The sequence below is a fragment of the Salvelinus alpinus genome, chromosome 22 (genome assembly GCF_045679555.1).
Source record: "Salvelinus alpinus chromosome 22, SLU_Salpinus.1, whole genome shotgun sequence".
Lineage (NCBI taxonomy): Eukaryota > Metazoa > Chordata > Actinopteri > Salmoniformes > Salmonidae > Salvelinus > Salvelinus alpinus.
In genome coordinates, this window is record NC_092107.1 from 48541149 (window position 1) to 48560088 (window position 18940).

Here is an 18940-nt window from a genome sequence, read left to right on the forward strand (position 1 = left end):
CAATTCAATTCAATTCAAGGGGCTTTATTGGCATGGGAAACGTGTTAACATTGCCAAAGCAAGTGAGGTAGATAATACACAAAAGTGAAATAAACAATACAAATTAACAGTAAACATTACACATACAGAAGTTTCAAAACAAGAAAGACATTACAAATGTCATATTATATATATACAGTGTTGTAACAATGTACAAATGGTTAAAGCACACAAGTTAAAATAAATAAGCATAAATATGGGTTGTATTTACAATGGTGTTTGTTCTTCACTGGTTGCCCTTTTCTTGTGGCAACAGGTCACAAATCTTGCTGCTGTGATGGCACACTGTGGAATTTCACCCAGTAGATATGGGAGTTTATCAAAATTGGATTTGTTTTCAAATTCTTTGTGGATCTGTGTAATCTGAGGGAAATATGTCTCTCTAATATGGTCATACATTGGGCAGGAGGTTAGGAAGTGCAGCTCAGTTTCCACCTCATTTTGTGGGCAGTGAGCACATAGCCTGTCTTCTCTTGAGAGCCATGTCTGCCTACGGCGGCCTTTCTCAATAGCAAGGCTATGCTCACTGAGTCTGTACATAGTCAAAGCTTTCCTTAAGTTTGGGTCAGTCACAGTGGTCAGGTATTCTGCCACTGTGTACTCTCTGTTTAGGGCCAAATAGCATTCTAGTTTGCTCTGTTTTTTTGTTAATTCTTTCCAATGTGTCAAGTAATTATCTTTTTGTTTTCTCATGATTTGGTTGGGTCTAATTGTGCTGTTGTCCTGTGGCTCTGTGGGGTGTGTTTGTGTTTGTGAACAGAGCCCTAGGACCAGCTTGCTTAGGGGACTCTTCTCCAGGTTCATCTCTCTGTAGGTGATGGCTTTGTTATGGAAGGTTTGGGAATCGCTTCCTTTTAGGTGGTTGTAGAATTTAACGGCTCTTTTCTGGATTTTGATAATTAGTGGGTATCGGCCTAATTCTGCTCTGCATGCATTATTTGGTGTTCTACGTTGTACACGGAGGATATTTTTGCAGAATTCTGCATGCAGAGTCTCAATTTGGTGTTTGTCCCATTTTGTGAAATCTTGGTTGGTGAGCGGACCCCAGACCTCACAACCATAAAGGGCAATGGGCTCTATGACTGATTCAAGTATTTTTAGCCAGATCCTAATTGGTATGTTGAAATTTATGTTCCTTTTGATGGCATAGAATGCCCTTCTTGCCTTGTCTCTCAGATCGTTCACAGCTCTGTGGAAGCTACCTGTGGTGCTGATGTTTAGGCCGAGGTATGTATAGTTTTTTGTGTGCTCTAGGGCAACGGTGTCTAGATGGAATTTGTGGTCCTGGCGACTGGACCTTTTTTGGAACACCATTATTTTGGTCTTACTGAGATTTACTGTCAGGGCCCAGGTCTGACAGAATCTGTGCAGAAGATCTAGGTGCTGTTGTAGGCCCTCCTTGGTTGGTGACAGAAGCACCAGATCATCAGCAAACAGTAGACATTTGACTTCGGATTCTAGTAGGGTGAGACCGGGTGCTGCAGACTGTTCTAATGCTCGCGCCAATTCATTGATATATATGTTGAAGAGGGTGGGGCTTAAGCTGCATCCCTGTCTCACCCCACGACCCTGTGAGAAGAAATGTGTGTGTCTTTTGCCAATTTTAACCGCACACTTGTTGTTTGTGTACATGGATTTTATAATGTCGTATGTTTTACCCCCAACACCACTTTCCATCAATTTGTATAGCAGACCCTCATGCCAAATTGAGTCGAAGGCTTTTTTGAAATCAACAAAGCATGAGAAGACTTTGCCTTTGTTTTGGTTTGTTTGGTTGTCAATTAGGGTGTGTAGGGTGAATACATGGTCTGTTGTACGGTAATTTGGTAAAAAGCCAATTTGACATTTGCTCAGTACATTGTTTTCATTGAGGAAATGTACGAGTCTGCTGTTAATGATAATGCAGAGTATTTTCCCAAGGTTACTGTTGACGCATATTCCACGGTAGTTATTGGGGTCAAATTTGTCTCCACTTTTGTGGATTGGGGTGATCAGTCCTTGGTTCCAAATATTGGGGAAGATGCCAGAGCTAAGGACGATGTTAAAGAGTTTTAATATAGCCAATTGGAATTTGTTGTCTGTATATTTGATCATTTCATTAAGGATACCATCAACACCACAGGCCTTTTTGGGTTGGAGGGTTTTTATTTTGTCCTGTAACTCATTCAAGGTAATTGGAGAATCCAGTGGGTTCTGGTAGTCTTTAATAGTTGATTCTAGGATTTGTATTTGATCATGTATATGTTTTTGCTCTTTATTCTTTGTTATAGAGCCAAAAAGATTGGAGAAGTGGTTTACCCATACATCTCCATTTTGGATAGATAATTCTTTGTGTTGTTGTTTGTTTAGTGTTTTCCAATTTTCCCAGAATTGGTTGGAGTCTATGGATTCTTCAATTACATTGAGCTGATTTCTGACGTGCTGTTCCTTCTTTTTCCGTAGTGTATTTCTGTATTGTTTTAGTGATTCACCATAGTGAAGGCGTAGACTCAGGTTTTCCGGGTCTCTATGTTTTTGGTTGGACAGGTTTCTCAATTTATTTCTTAGATTTTTGCATTCTTTATCAAACCATTTGTCATTGTTGTTCATTTTCTTCGGTTTTCTATTTGAGATTTTTAGATTTGATAGGGAAGCTGAGAGGTCAAAAATACTGTTAAGATTTTCTACTGCCAAGTTTACACCTTCACTATTGCAGTGGAACGTTTTACCCAGGAAGTTGTCTAAAAGGGATTGAATTTGCTGTTGCCTAATTGTTTTTTGGTAGGTTTCCAAACTGCATTCCTTCCATCTATAGCATTTCTTAATGTTACTCAGTTCCTTTGGCTTTGATGCCTCATGATTGAGTATTGCTCTGTTCAAGTAGACTGTGATTTTGCTGTGGTCTGATAGGGGTGTCAGTGGGCTGACTGTGAACGCTCTGAGAGACTCTGGGTTGAGGTCAGTGATAAAGTAGTCTACAGTGCTACTGCCAAGAGATGAGCTATAGGTGTACCTACCATAGGAGTCCCCTCGAAGCCTACCATTGACTATGTACATACCCAGCGTGCGACAGAGCTGCAGGAGTTGTGACCCGTTTTTGTTGGTTATGTTGTCATAGTTGTGCCTAGGTGGGCATATGGGGGAGGGAATGCTGTCACCTCCAGGTAGGTGTTTGTCCCCCTGTGTGCTGAGGGTGTCAGGTTCCTGTCCAGTTCTGGCATTTAGGTCGCCACAGACTAATACATGTCCCTGGGCCTGGAAATGATTGATTTCCCCCTCCAGGATGGAGAAGCTGTCTTCATTAAAGTATGGGGATTCTAGTGGGGGGATATAGGTAGCACACAGGAGGACATTTTTCTCTGTTAAGATAATTTCCTTTTGAATTTCTAGCCAAATGTAAAATGTTCCTGTTTTGATTAATTTAATGGAGTGAGTTAGGTCTGCTCTATACCAAATTAGCATTCCCCCTGAGTCCCTTCCCTGTTTCACACCTGGTAGTTTGGTGGATGGGACTACCAGCTCTCTGTAACCTAGAGGGCAACCAGTGGGTCCGTCTCCTCTATACCATGTTTCTTGCAGGATGACAATGTCTGCATTACCGATTTCTTTGGTGAAGTCCGGGTTCCTGCTCTTTAGGCCAAAGGCAGATGACCTCAGACCTTGGATATTCCAGGATGATATAGTGAAGGCTTTTTGTTCCATAAAGTGTCCAATGTTGTTGGTCGGGGTTTGGCCTCAGGCCAGTAAGTGTGAGCAGAGCCTGCTGAGCATCTGGTACATGCCGTTGGCTTGGGCGAGTGTAAGAGTGGGGGTTGGGCCTGTTTGCCCGCTCACTACCTGGGCGTATGTGTGACTTCCATGTTGATGCCCTCTTTGCGGGGGTGGGGTGCATGGGGTGGGCAGGAGTGGCATGGGTCTGATCTGAGGGGGCCTAAATTGGGTGTGGGCATGGTTGATGTGGGGGGGGTGTGTAGGTCCAGGGGGGGGTCCTGGAGGTCTTGGAGGGTGTCTCGCTGGTCTGGGTGGGGTGTCTATTGATCTGTTGCTCCTGTGTGAAGTGTTGGGGCTTCGTTTGAGAGCGATGTCCTTTAGAGTCCGGGCAAAGGTGGGCACTGCTGCCTTGTAGAGGTGGACCTGGTCATAGAGGCTGTTCAAGTCCAGGGTGGAGTGGTGGGCCAGAAAAACATTTGGTTTTGAGGCACAGTCACGGGAAATGCTTGCGTTTACCCGCTGTATTGTAGCAGGGTGGAAGTCTTTTCGTGGTAGCAGGGTGGAGATGACCACTTGTGCGTTGGGGAAAGTAGAAGAAGCTTTTTCAATCACTCCCTTCAGTGCTGTGGCCACCCTTTCCTGCTGTGCTCTCAGGTCGTTTGTGCCTGTGTGTATTATTATGTGGCTAGGTGAGCCTAGTTTGTCCTCAGACAGAAGGTCTAGGGCGCGCTGGGTGTTTGGACACCAGAGTTTAGACACACTGTGTTTGGGAAAAAGTTTTTTTTCTTCTATATATTTCCCATTTGAGTCCATAAGAAGGACAATCTGTGTCTTGTGTTTGTCCTCAGTGGGTGTGGGGGGGTTGTCAGGAGGGCTATCAGGGTGGCTGACAGGGGGGGTGCTCAGAGGGGGTGAGAGCTGCTGGGCTTGGGGTTTTTCTTTTGTCTGTTCTGTTGTGATGTCGTTTCTATGGTCAGGGTCTGGTGTGGACTGTTCTGCTGTGGTGTCGAGACTTTTGTCGGGTGCTGAGGTGGGCTGTTCTGCTGGCGTCTCTGTGGGGATGGCCACCTCCCTAGTGGGTTGTTCTCTGTCACATGCCATCCCCCTCAACCTCTCCTCCAGCAGTCTGATCCTCTCCTCCATCCCCTTCTCCCTCTCCTCCTGTAGTCTGATCCTCTCCTCCATCCCCTTCTCCCTCTCCTCCTGTAGTCTGATCCTCTCCTCCATCCCCCTCTCCCTCTCCTCCTGTAGTCTGATCCTCTCCTCTAGTGCTCTGTTCTTCTCCTGCTCCTGCTCTTTCTCCTGTTGATGTTGTCTCACCACTGTCCATAGTGCAGATATGTCTTTCTCCACCTCCAGCTCTCCAGGTCTGGTTAAGGGGGTGTTGTTGTGCTGGACTGTTGTCTGGGTCTGTGCTGACTGGAGTGTGATCACCTGCTGTTCCAGCTCCACCTGCCTTACCTCCAGCTGGGTGAATTTATCCTTCATTTCAATGAGGGAGAAGTACTCTGTACTGGGAGGTTGACTGTCTGCTGAGGGTTGCTCGTCTGTGGGGTTATATGGTGAAGAGGTTTGGTCTGACCCACTTGGGGTGGGGGTATCTTTATCAAGGGAGAGCTTCTCCTGCTGGGCTAATTCTTTGATTAGGTGAAAGTCCAGCTGAAACTGTTTGTGGTTGCCCTGTACCAATACTGTTCCAGACTTATAGAGATTTATATTAGCTGACTCCTCATCCTCATTGTCAAGAATCCTGAGTTTCCACCCCTCGTTAACCCCCCCTCTCTTAACAGAGGGGTAGTGTGCTAATATAGCACTGTGCCATGCCTGGGGATGGTTTGTGTGGAAGATAAGGTTGCTGATGTTCCCATTTTTGTAATAGTCAGCAAAAAGTGTCTCTTGATTTTCCATAAGGAGCTTCATTTTGTGATCTTTTCTTGTCTTGTCATTTTTTACATGCACAGGGTACTGTATTTTAATTACCTCTGAACAGCAGGAGGGAGCTTCTAAGGCCTCTCCATTTGGTTGGGGTAGACTATTCGACTCTCCTGCCATTGTTGGGCTAATGGGCTTTGACACCTCTCACTTGACACTTAAGTGCTAGTTGAAGCTGTATCAAGCTTGGCAGAATTATATTACTATTCAGTCCTTATAAAGTAGTGTCATGTATTTTTCTTCTTGGCTTTTGGAAATCAAATATAGTTTCAGACTAAACATTACTCACTCAGTTGCAGGTTGGGTGGTGTTCTCAGGTTTCTGTTGTTTTCCAGAGGATTTGCTGAATATAATAATTAATCCTTGGTAGATGTGAACCTTCCAGGTGATTCCGTAAATCCGTCCAAAATCAGGTTGTAGGTTTTGAGTTTTGATTTGAAGTGAAGGTTATGTTGTAGAGGGTAGCATCCTGTATGGGTTCCTGACAAAAAATCCAAGTTTATCTAACTCTAAATTTATCTTTTTTAAAGAAAATGCTGAAAAATGCTGAAAAATGCAGGAGCTCATCTGATCGTGACCCACCTCTCTCTCTCTCTCTCTCTCTATCCTATCTATCTATCTCTCCCGCCCTGTCTGTCTCACTCTCAAACCGAGATCATGATAAAACATCTTTTTTTTAAACAAGGGACTTATGTATAGATCTCAATTTTTCATAAAAAGTTAAACTATGGGTGGCTCATAGAAATACAATGTAGCTTATGTGTCACTTAATTTTCTAATTTCCTTTGTACAGCGTTATGTTGTCGGCTGCCCTTGAAATCCACATCGATCTTTATGATTAGCATAATTGAGTTACTATAATTTATCAATGTATCATCACCATTCTCAATTTGCGATAAAATCTTTAATATTGTCCTGATTCACATCTGTGGGGTGTCATTGCAGCAATCTTGTCCTGGACTCTTCTGGTCTCTCGCGAGAATTTGGTTCTGCGTTCCAAGATGTTATTCCCTCGTAAAGGTTTGGCCACAGATTAGAACAATGCACCAGATATTTCATCGGATGTATACATTTGAAGCATCCGGTAAGCGTTTCCACTCACTACCAAATATGGTGATGAGAGGAAGCCCAGTGAGAGATGGAGTGAAAGGAATTTTTGCCGACAATCTGCAAATTTTCTCATCGATTAAACATTTGATCTCCATACAGTTTTCGGTTTCAAAAAGGAGGATATATAACAAACAGAGTGGACTGCATGTTGTAGACTTTACTCTTTACCAACGTTTCTAAAAATGGTGTTTTAAGAGTGCAGGGGCGAATTGAGTTATTGCACACGCGCACTTCATAGAGTAGGCGTTCCCTAACGGAAATATGCAAATACATGCTAGAACGCGCCAATAGGATCTCACTAGCTTGTGCTTGGCTCTGCCCACATCCTTGCTTGTTCTGCCCACTATGATTCATTTGCTCCGATTGGGTACGACTGGTTCCATCTTGGGTTAGTTCTCAAAATCTTTGTTATGGTCATACCTGTTATCGACAAGCGGATACACGGGCTAGCAACAAGAGCTGATGTTTGCTACGAATATATAACCACAGCTAGCTGGCTGAATCACCACGCGTTACTCACTTATAAGGATAATTGGTCGGCACATCAACAAATAAGTATGGATTCCGTCAACGCTTTCAACTTGGAGGTAAAATATGAAGCTGTTTTTGTAGTTGTCGTTTTCGGTTAGTTAACTACATTGCTATCTAAGCTAGCTAACCTAGAGGCAGATATCTCTGTTGGCTAACCAAATGTCGATGCAGTTAGCTAGTTATCTGGCCAAAGATGTCCTAAGTTAGCCAATAGTTTGCCATGTTACAAAAATGATCTAACCCACCAGAAGGACAATATATTAATTTAATAGCAAATCAAACGTAAGTTAGCTGCTACCCGCTTGTGACCTTTCCAATCAACAACTCCAACATGGCTACGCAGCTAACGTTAGCTAGCTAAAAGCTATCATGCCAGGTGGCGAACTTTATTATTTTTGTTAACCTAAGATGGATCGTCAGTCTTTGATTGTTATTGCTGGTCTCTATGATTAATGCACAGACCATGACAGAAACGGCGGATAATGTGAACTTTATTGCACGGCCAGATTTCTGTTTTGTTGGGTTGATAGTGTCGGCCTGTATTAGCACATAAGCCAATGGTTCCTCATTGAGCTAACTAACTAGTTGGCTACAGTAGCTAGCTAGCTGCTAGGTGGTGATTTCGTTAAAGGGAAATGCAAAACAGGTTATGTAACTACAAGCTTGGTAACGTTAGTTTCCCAGTTGTTTCTATGTACAAAGTTTTGTCTAAAATATAACTATTCGTTAATATAACTAAAGTGTTGTGTGTTAGCTAGCGTTATTGTAGGTAGCTAACGTTAGCTGTTTTCCTCTTGTAGATGACTACACTAGCCATTTATATCCCCGTCAACTGTTACTTTTTATAGCCCAATTCAAAACATGGGCAGTATCACTTCATCATTCCCCACGTTGTATATGTTTGCCATTTGCCTGTATATGCACCATGTGTTAATTGTAGATGCATCCAGTGTTTTCTATTCTTTCTCCAATGATTATCTGTGTCTACCCATACTCTCTAAACTTTGTAACTATGGTTATAATATAAAACACAAATGTGAGTTTTGGATGGTTTTATGTGTTCTGGATTAGATGACCTCGTTCAGGTGCTAACTAAAGGTATTATTCGTTTGCCTCAAACTATAGTTATTCGCCATGATTGACATGAAGCCTCCAATATCACGAGCAAAGATGATGTCAGTCACTAAATCAGCAATAAAGGCTATCAAGGTAAGTTAGGCCAACATTAAGAGCAACGTGTGTGTGAACTGTGTATACTGTAGAAGGAGCACTGTCCTGTTCATTTATCAGATGAGTGTCTCATTGGAAAAATGAAATAGCGGTGAAGTTATTTTTCTTATGCTATAATGTGACCATGTCTACATTCACACCGTGACACATTTTATCTTGTTTCATGTCGCCTCTCAGCTATACAAGCATGTCGTCCAGATTGTGGAGAAGTTCATCAAGAAGGTAAGTCATGGAAAAACAACCATTTGTTTTAGTCTTTGGCGAAGTTATTATTTCGGGCTGTTCGTGCACACATTGTTTTCTTTATCGAGGAAAACCTGAAGTTAGGGAAGCCGAAGTCTACGTCCCTTCATCAGTGATTTGTCAACAGTAGGGATTCTAAAATTGTGTTTGTCATTCAATGAGAGACAAATGTTTCACTCAAATTTATTCACTTGAAATACTGCACAAAACATCTTAGTTGGATGTAAAACCGAGTGACTAAGATCTCTGCAAAAATGTAAACCAATTACATATTTTTTTGAGGTGTCTTAGATTAATTCTGACTATTTTGAGGAAGTGTACTGGCTACGGCATCTCAAGATGGACAAACAGTACTATTGCTGCTTTTTTCTTGTTTTTCAAGCGATTATGCAAGCACACCCGTTCGGTTTGCTTATAGGCGCCAGCCGAACTGAGGCATGCGGAAGGCTTTAGCCCTGGAAACCATATCATAAAACTAAAGTTTTTACCCTTTTTATAAAATGGTTATAAAACATTTAAGGTTTTGACCCTTATTGTAATTTGTAGACCAGTGATAGGTAGAAGGTAGAAATACCAATGCTGATGATAATAACATCTGAGCCTTGTTCCTCAAGTGTAAGCCAGAGCTGAAGGTTCCTGGGCTATACGTGGTGGATTCTATAGTCCGACAGTCCCGACACCAGTTTGGAGTGGACAAGGACGTCTATGGACCCAGGTTCCAAAAGAACTTCACCCAGACCTTCCAGAACCTCTACCTCTGTCCACACGATGACAAGGTAGGTTACTACTGTAGCTGGGTTTTTTGGGTGGGGGGGGGGTGTTACACCAAGTCAGTGACGCACAGTTTTTGTTCTAGCACTGGCACACTAATCAGTAGTTTAGTCGTGGATGGTTGTATTCGGTTAGTCGCGGATGGTTGTAGTATACGGTTAGTCGTGGGTGGTGGTTGTAGTATACGGTTAGTCGGGGGTGGTGGTTGTAGTATACGGTTAGTCGCGGATGGTTGTATACGGTTAGTCGCGGATGGTTGTATACGATTAGTCGTGTATGGTTGTAGTATACGGTTAGTCGTGGGTGGTGGTTGTAGTATACGGTTAGTCGGGGGTGGTGGTTGTAGTATACGGTTAGTCGTGGGTGGTGGTTGTAGTATACGGTTAGTCGCGGATGGTTGTATACGATTAGTCGTGTATGGTTGTAGTATACGGTTAGTCGGGGGTGGTAGTTGTAGTATACGGTTAGTCGCGGGTGGTGGTGGTTGTAGTATACGGTTAGTCGCGTGTGGTGGTTGTAGTATACGGTTAGTCGGGGGTGGTGGTTGTAGTATACGGTTAGTCGCGGATGGTTGTATACGGTTAGTCGCGGATGGTTGTATACGGTTAGTCGCGGATGGTTGTATACGATTAGTCGTGTATGGTTGTAGTATACGGTTAGTCGGGGGTGGTGGTTGTAGTATACGGTTAGTCGTGGGTGGTGGTTGTAGTATACGGTTAGTCGCGGATGGTTGTATACGATTAGTCGTGTATGGTTGTAGTATACGGTTAGTCGGGGGTGGTAGTTGTAGTATACGGTTAGTCGCGGGTGGTGGTGGTTGTAGTATACGGTTAGTCGCGTGTGGTGGTTGTAGTATACGGTTAGTCGTGGGTGGTGGTTGTAGTATACGGTTAGTCGGGGGTGGTGGTTGTAGTATACGGTTAGTCGCGGATGGTTGTATACGGTTAGTCGCGGATGGTTGTATACGATTAGTCGTGTATGGTTGTAGTATACGGTTAGTCGTGGGTGGTGGTTGTAGTATACGGTTAGTCGTGGGTGGTGGTTGTAGTATACGGTTAGTCGTGGGTGGTGGTTGTAGTATACGGTTAGTCGCGGGTGGTGGTGGTTGTAGTATACGGTTAGTCGCGTGTGGTGGTTGTAGTATACGGTTAGTCGGGGGGGGGTGGTTGTAGTATACGGTTAGTCGGGGGGGGGGTTGTAGTATACGGTTAGTCGGGGGGGGGGGGGGGGGGTTGTAGTATACGGTTAGTCGGGGGTGGTGGTTGTAGTATACGGTTAGTCGCGGATGGTTGTATACGGTTAGTCGCGGATGGTTGTATACGATTAGTCGTGTATGGTTGTAGTATACGGTTAGTCGTGGGTGGTGGTTGTAGTATACGGTTAGTCGGGGGTGGTGGTTGTAGTATACGGTTAGTCGTGGGTGGTGGTTGTAGTATACGGTTAGTCGCGGATGGTTGTATACGATTAGTCGTGTATGGTTGTAGTATACGGTTAGTCGGGGGTGGTAGTTGTAGTATACGGTTAGTCGCGGGTGGTGGTGGTTGTAGTATACGGTTAGTCGCGTGTGGTGGTTGTAGTATACGGTTAGTCGTGGGTGGTGGTTGTAGTATACGGTTAGTCGGGGGTGGTGGTTGTAGTATACGGTTAGTCGCGGATGGTTGTATACGGTTAGTCGCGGATGGTTGTATACGGTTAGTCGCGGATGGTTGTATACGATTAGTCGTGTATGGTTGTAGTATACGGTTAGTCGTGGGTGGTGGTTGTAGTATACGGTTAGTCGTGGGTGGTGGTTGTAGTATACGGTTAGTCGTGGGTGGTGGTTGTAGTATACGGTTAGTCGTGGGTGGTGGTGGTTGTAGTATACGGTTAGTCGCGTGTGGTGGTTGTAGTATACGGTTAGTCGCGTGTGGTGGTTGTAGTATACGGTTAGTCGTGGGTGGTGGTTGTAGTATACGGTTAGTCGGGGGTGGTGGTTGTAGTATACGGTTAGTCGCGTGTGGTGGTTGTAGTATACGGTTAGTCGGGGGTGGTGGTTGTAGTATACGGTTAGTCGGGGGTGGTGGTTGTAGTATACGGTTAGTCGCGGATGGTTGTATACGGTTAGTCGCGGATGGTTGTATACGGTTAGTCGCGGATGGTTGTATACGATTAGTCGTGTATGGTTGTAGTATACGGTTAGTCGGGGGTGGTGGTTGTAGTATACGGTTAGTCGTGGGTGGTGGTTGTAGTATACGGTTAGTCGCGGATGGTTGTATACGGTTAGTCGCGGATGGTTGTAGTATACGGTTAGTCGGGGGTGGTAGTTGTAGTATACGGTTAGTCGCGGGTGGTGGTGGTTGTAGTATACGGTTAGTCGCGTGTGGTGGTTGTAGTATACGGTTAGTCGTGGGTGGTGGTTGTAGTATACGGTTAGTCGGGGGTGGTGGTTGTAGTATACGGTTAGTCGCGGATGGTTGTATACGGTTAGTCGCGGATGGTTGTATACGATTAGTCGTGTATGGTTGTAGTATACGGTTAGTCGTGGGTGGTGGTTGTAGTATACGGTTAGTCGTGGGTGGTGGTTGTAGTATACGGTTAGTCGGGGGTGGTGGTTGTAGTATACGGTTAGTCGCGGATGGTTGTATACGGTTAGTCGCGGATGGTTGTATACGATTAGTCGTGTATGGTTGTAGTATACGGTTAGTCGTGGGTGGTGGTTGTAGTATACGGTTAGTCGTGGGTGGTGGTTGTAGTATACGGTTAGTCGCGGGTGGTGGTGGTTGTAGTATACGGTTAGTCGCGTGTGGTGGTTGTAGTATACGGTTAGTCGGGGGGGGGGTGGTTGTAGTATACGGTTAGTCGGGGGGGGGGGGGGTTGTAGTATACGGTTAGTCGGGGGGGGGGGGGGGGTTGTAGTATACGGTTAGTCGGGGGTGGTGGTTGTAGTATACGGTTAGTCGCGGATGGTTGTATACGGTTAGTCGCGGATGGTTGTATACGATTAGTCGTGTATGGTTGTAGTATACGGTTAGTCGTGGGTGGTGGTTGTAGTATACGGTTAGTCGGGGGTGGTGGTTGTAGTATACGGTTAGTCGGGGGTGGTGGTTGTAGTATACGGTTAGTCGCGGATGGTTGTATACGGTTAGTCGCGGATGGTTGTATACGATTAGTCGTGTATGGTTGTAGTATACGGTTAGTCGTGGGTGGTGGTTGTAGTATACGGTTAGTCGGGGGTGGTGGTTGTAGTATACGGTTAGTCGTGGGTGGTGGTTGTAGTATACGGTTAGTCGCGGATGGTTGTATACGATTAGTCGTGTATGGTTGTAGTATACGGTTAGTCGGGGGTGGTAGTTGTAGTATAGGGTTAGTCGCGGGTGGTGGTGGTTGTAGTATACGGTTAGTCGCGTGTGGTGGTTGTAGTATACGGTTAGTCGTGGGTGGTGGTTGTAGTATACGGTTAGTCGGGGGTGGTGGTTGTAGTATACGGTTAGTCGCGGATGGTTGTATACGGTTAGTCGCGGATGGTTGTATACGGTTAGTCGCGGATGGTTGTATACGATTAGTCGTGTATGGTTGTAGTATACGGTTAGTCGTGGGTGGTGGTTGTAGTATACGGTTAGTCGTGGGTGGTGGTTGTAGTATACGGTTAGTCGTGGGTGGTGGTTGTAGTATACGGTTAGTCGTGGGTGGTGGTGGTTGTAGTATACGGTTAGTCGCGTGTGGTGGTTGTAGTATACGGTTAGTCGCGTGTGGTGGTTGTAGTATACGGTTAGTCGTGGGTGGTGGTTGTAGTATACGGTTAGTCGGGGGTGGTGGTTGTAGTATACGGTTAGTCGCGTGTGGTGGTTGTAGTATACGGTTAGTCGGGGGTGGTGGTTGTAGTATACGGTTAGTCGCGGATGGTTGTATACGGTTAGTCGCGGATGGTTGTATACGGTTAGTCGCGGATGGTTGTATACGATTAGTCTTGTATGGTTGTAGTATACGGTTAGTCGGGGGTGGTGGTTGTAGTATACGGTTAGTCGTGGGTGGTGGTTGTAGTATACGGTTAGTCGCGGATGGTTGTATACGATTAGTCGTGTATGGTTGTAGTATACGGTTAGTCGGGGGTGGTAGTTGTAGTATACGGTTAGTCGCGGGTGGTGGTGGTTGTAGTATACGGTTAGTCGCGTGTGGTGGTTGTAGTATACGGTTAGTCGTGGGTGGTGGTTGTAGTATACGGTTAGTCGGGGGTGGTGGTTGTAGTATACGGTTAGTCGCGGATGGTTGTATACGGTTAGTCGCGGATGGTTGTATACGATTAGTCGTGTATGGTTGTAGTATACGGTTAGTTGTGGGTGGTGGTTGTAGTATACGGTTAGTCGTGGGTGGTGGTTGTAGTATACGGTTAGTCGTGGGTGGTGGTTGTAGTATACGGTTAGTCGCGGGTGGTGGTGGTTGTAGTATACGGTTAGTCGCGTGTGGTGGTTGTAGTATACGGTTAGTCGGGGGGGGGTGGTTGTAGTATACGGTTAGTCGGGGGGGGTTGTAGTATACGGTTAGTCGGGGGGGGGGGGGGGGTTGTAGTATACGGTTAGTCGGGGGTGGTGGTTGTAGTATACGGTTAGTCGCGGATGGTTGTATACGGTTAGTCGCGGATGGTTGTATACGATTAGTCGTGTATGGTTGTAGTATACGGTTAGTCGTGGGTGGTGGTTGTAGTATACGGTTAGTCGGGGGTGGTGGTTGTAGTATACGGTTAGTCGTGGGTGGTGGTTGTAGTATACGGTTAGTCGCGGATGGTTGTATACGATTAGTCGTGTATGGTTGTAGTATACGGTTAGTCGGGGGTGGTAGTTGTAGTATACGGTTAGTCGCGGGTGGTGGTGGTTGTAGTATACGGTTAGTCGCGTGTGGTGGTTGTAGTATACGGTTAGTCGTGGGTGGTGGTTGTAGTATACGGTTAGTCGGGGGTGGTGGTTGTAGTATACGGTTAGTCGCGGATGGTTGTATACGGTTAGTCGCGGATGGTTGTATACGGTTAGTCGCGGATGGTTGTATACGATTAGTCGTGTATGGTTGTAGTATATGGTTAGTCGTGGGTGGTGGTTGTAGTATACGGTTAGTCGTGGGTGGTGGTTGTAGTATACGGTTAGTCGTGGGTGGTGGTGGTTGTAGTATACGGTTAGTCGCGTGTGGTGGTTGTAGTATACGGTTAGTCGCGTGTGGTGGTTGTAGTATACGGTTAGTCGCGTGTGGTGGTTGTAGTATACGGTTAGTCGGGGGGGGTGGGGTTGTAGTATACGGTTAGTCGGGGGGGGGGGGGGTTGTAGTATACGGTTAGTCGGGGGTGGGGGTTGTAGTATACGGTTAGTCGTGGGGGGTGGTTTTAGTATACGGTTAGTCGCGGGTGGTGGTTGTAGTATACGGTTAGTCGCGGATGGTTGTATACGATTAGTCGTGTATGGTTGTAGTATACGGTTAGTCGTGTGTGTTTGTAGTATACGGTTAGTCGTGTTTGTTTGTAGTATACGGTTAGTCGTGGGTGGTGGTTGTAGTATACGGTTAGTTGTGGGTGGTGGTTGTAGTATACGGTTAGTCGTGGGTGGTGGTTGTAGTATACGGTTAGTCGCGGGTGGTGGTTGTAGTATACGGTTAGTCGTGTGTGTTTGTAGTATACGGTTAGTCGTGGGGGGTGGTTGTAGTATACGGTTAGTCGTGGGGGGTGGTTGTAGTATACGGTTAGTCGTGGGGGGTGGTTGTAGTATACGGTTAGTCGCGGGTGGTGGTTGTAGTATACGGTTAGTCGTGTGTGTTTGTAGTATACGGTTAGTCGTGTGTGTTTGTAGTATACGGTTAGTCGTGTGTGTTTGTAGTATACGGTTAGTCGTGGGGGGTGGTTGTAGTATACGGTTAGTCGTGTGTGTTTGTAGTATACGGTTAGTCGTGGGGGGTGGTTGTAGTATACGGTTAGTCGTGGGTGGTTGTAGTATACGGTTAGTCGCGGGTGGTGGTTGTAGTAGTATACGGTTAGTCGCGGGTGGTGGTTGTAGTAGTATACGGTTAGTCGCGGGGGGTGGTGGTAGTATACGGTTAGTCGCGGGGGGTGGTTGTAGTATACGGTTAGTCGCGGGGGGGTGGTTGTAGTATACGGTTAGTCGCGGGGGGGTGGTTGTAGTATACGGTTAGTCGCGGGGGTGGTTGTAGTATACGGTTAGTCGCGGGGGGTGGTGGTTGTAGTATACGGTTAGTCGCGGGGGGTGGTGGTTGTAGTATACGGTTAGTCGCGGGGGGTGGTGGTTGTAGTATACGGTTAGTCGCGGGGGGTGGTGGTTGTAGTATACGGTTAGTCGCGGGTGGTGGTGGTTGTAGTATACGGTTAGTCGCGGGTGGTGGTGGTTGTAGTATACGGTTAGTCGCGGGGGGTGGTTGTAGTATACGGTTAGTCGCGGGGGGTGGTTGTGGTATACGGTTAGTCGCGGGTGGTGGTGGTTGTATACGGTTAGTCGCGGGGGTGGTTGTAGTATACGGTTAGTCGTGGGGGGTGGTTGTGGTATACGGTTAGTCGCGGGTGGTGGTGGTTGTAGTATACGGTTAGTCGGGGGGGTGGTTGTAGTATACGGTTAGTCGCGGGGGTGGTTGTAGTATACGGTTAGTCGTGGGGGGTGGTTGTGGTATACGGTTAGTCGCGGGTGGTGGTGGTTGTAGTATACGGTTAGTCGGGGGGGTGGTTGTAGTATACGGTTAGTCGCGGGGGTGGTTGTAGTATACGGTTAGTCGCGGGGGGTGGTTGTAGTATACGGTTAGTCGCGGGGGGTGGTTGTAGTATACGGTTAGTCGCGGGGGGTGGTTGTAGTATACGGTTAGTCGCGGGGGGTGGTTGTAGTATACGGTTAGTCGCGGGGGGTGGTTGTAGTATACGGTTAGTCGCGGGGGGTGGTTGTAGTATACGGTTAGTCGCGGGGGGTGGTTGTAGTATACGGTTAGTCGCGGGGGGTGGTTGTAGTATACGGTTAGTCGTGGGGGGTGGTTGTGGTATACGGTTAGTCGCGGGTGGTGGTGGTTGTAGTATACGGTTAGTCGGGGGGGTGGTTGTAGTATACGGTTAGTCGCGGGGGTGGTTGTAGTATACGGTTAGTCGTGGGGGGTGGTTGTGGTATACGGTTAGTCGCGGGTGGTGGTGGTTGTAGTATACGGTTAGTCGGGGGGGTGGTTGTAGTATACGGTTAGTCGCGGGGGTGGTTGTAGTATACGGTTAGTCGCGGGGGGTGGTTGTAGTATACGGTTAGTCGCGGGGGGTGGTTGTAGTATACGGTTAGTCGCGGGGGGTGGTTGTAGTATACGGTTAGTCGCGGGGGGTGGTTGTAGTATACGGTTAGTCGCGGGGGGTGGTTGTAGTATACGGTTAGTCGCGGGGGGTGGTTGTAGTATACGGTTAGTCGCGGGGGGTGGTTGTAGTATACGGTTAGTCGCGGGTGGTGGTTGTAGTATACGGTTAGTCGCGGGGGTGGTTGTAGTATACGGTTAGTCGTGGGGGGTGGTTGTGGTATACGGTTAGTCGCGAGTGGTGGTGGTTGTAGTATACGGTTAGTCGTGGGTGGTGGTTGTAGTATACGGTTAGTCGGGGGTGGTGGTTGTAGTATACGGTTAGTCGCGTGTGGTGGTTGTAGTATACGGTTAGTCGGGGGTGGTGGTTGTAGTATACGGTTAGTCGCGGATGGTTGTATACGGTTAGTCGCGGATGGTTGTATACGGTTAGTCGCGGATGGTTGTATACGATTAGTCGTGTATGGTTGTAGTATACGGTTAGTCGTGGGTGGTGGTTGTAGTATACGGTTAGTCGTGGGTGGTGGTTGTAGTATACGGTTAGTCGTGGGTGGTGGTTGTAGTATACGGTTAGTCGTGGGTGGTGGTGGTTGTAGTATACGGTTAGTCGCGTGTGGTGGTTGTAGTATACGGTTAGTCGGGGGGGGGTGGTTGTAGTATACGGTTAGTCGGGGGGGGTGGGGTTGTAGTATACGGTTAGTCGGGGGGGGGTGGTTGTAGTATACGGTTAGTCGCGGGGGGGTGGTTGTAGTATACGGTTAGTCGCGGGGGTGGTTGTAGTATACGGTTAGTCGCGGGGGGTGGTGGTTGTAGTATACGGTTAGTCGCGGGTGGTGGTGGTTGTAGTATACGGTTAGTCGCGGGTGGTGGTGGTTGTAGTATACGGTTAGTCGCGGGGGGTGGTTGTAGTATACGGTTAGTCGCGGGGGGTGGTTGTGGTATACGGTTAGTCGCGGGTGGTGGTGGTTGTATACGGTTAGTCGCGGGGGTGGTTGTAGTATACGGTTAGTCGTGGGGGGTGGTTGTGGTATACGGTTAGTCGCGGGTGGTGGTGGTTGTAGTATACGGTTAGTCGGGGGGGTGGTTGTAGTATACGGTTAGTCGCGGGGGTGGTTGTAGTATACGGTTAGTCGTGGGGGGTGGTTGTGGTATACGGTTTGTCGCGGGTGGTGGTGGTTGTAGTATACGGTTAGTCGGGGGGGTGGTTGTAGTATACGGTTAGTCGCGGGGGGTGGTTGTAGTATACGGTTAGTCGCGGGGGGTGGTTGTAGTATACGGTTAGTCGCGGGGGGTGGTTGTAGTATACGGTTAGTCGCGGGGGGTGGTTGTAGTATACGGTTAGTCGCGGGGGGTGGTTGTAGTATACGGTTAGTCGCGGGGGGTGGTTGTAGTATACGGTTAGTCGCGGGGGGTGGTTGTAGTATACGGTTAGTCGCGGGGGGTGGTTGTAGTATACGGTTAGTCGCGGGGGGTGGTTGTAGTATACGGTTAGTCGTGGGGGGTGGTTGTGGTATACGGTTAGTCGCGGGTGGTGGTGGTTGTAGTATACGGTTAGTCGGGGGGGTGGTTGTAGTATACGGTTAGTCGCGGGGGTGGTTGTAGTATACGGTTAGTCGTGGGGGGTGGTTGTGGTATACGGTTAGTCGCGGGTGGTGGTGGTTGTAGTATACGGTTAGTCGGGGGGGTGGTTGTAGTATACGGTTAGTCGCGGGGGTGGTTGTAGTATACGGTTAGTCGCGGGGGGTGGTTGTAGTATACGGTTAGTCGCGGGGGGTGGTTGTAGTATACGGTTAGTCGCGGGGGGTGGTTGTAGTATACGGTTAGTCGCGGGGGGTGGTTGTAGTATACGGTTAGTCGCGGGGGGTGGTTGTAGTATACGGTTAGTCGCGGGGGGTGGTTGTAGTATACGGTTAGTCGCGGGGGGTGGTTGTAGTATACGGTTAGTCGCGGGTGGTGGTTGTAGTATACGGTTAGTCGCGGGGGTGGTTGTAGTATACGGTTAGTCGTGGGGGGTGGTTGTGGTATACGGTTAGTCGCGAGTGGTGGTGGTTGTAGTATACGGTTAGTCGTGGGTGGTGGTTGTAGTATACGGTTAGTCGGGGGTGGTGGT

At 47.2% G+C, this 18940-nt stretch overlaps 1 protein-coding gene across 1 annotated transcript in view; it reads left to right on the plus strand.

Moving 5' to 3' along the window:
* The first annotated feature begins 7143 nt into the window (after positions 1–7143).
* Positions 7144–18940, plus strand: part of LOC139549692 (nucleolar pre-ribosomal-associated protein 1-like) — a 31811-nt gene continuing 20014 nt past the window's right edge. Inside the window, exons 1-4 of the mRNA XM_071360355.1 lie at positions 7144–7358; positions 8428–8511; positions 8710–8754; positions 9390–9551. Of these exons, the coding sequence (XP_071216456.1) occupies positions 7182–7358; positions 8428–8511; positions 8710–8754; positions 9390–9551 (468 nt within the window). The 5' untranslated portion in view covers positions 7144–7181. The remainder of the gene's footprint in view (positions 7359–8427; positions 8512–8709; positions 8755–9389; positions 9552–18940) is intronic.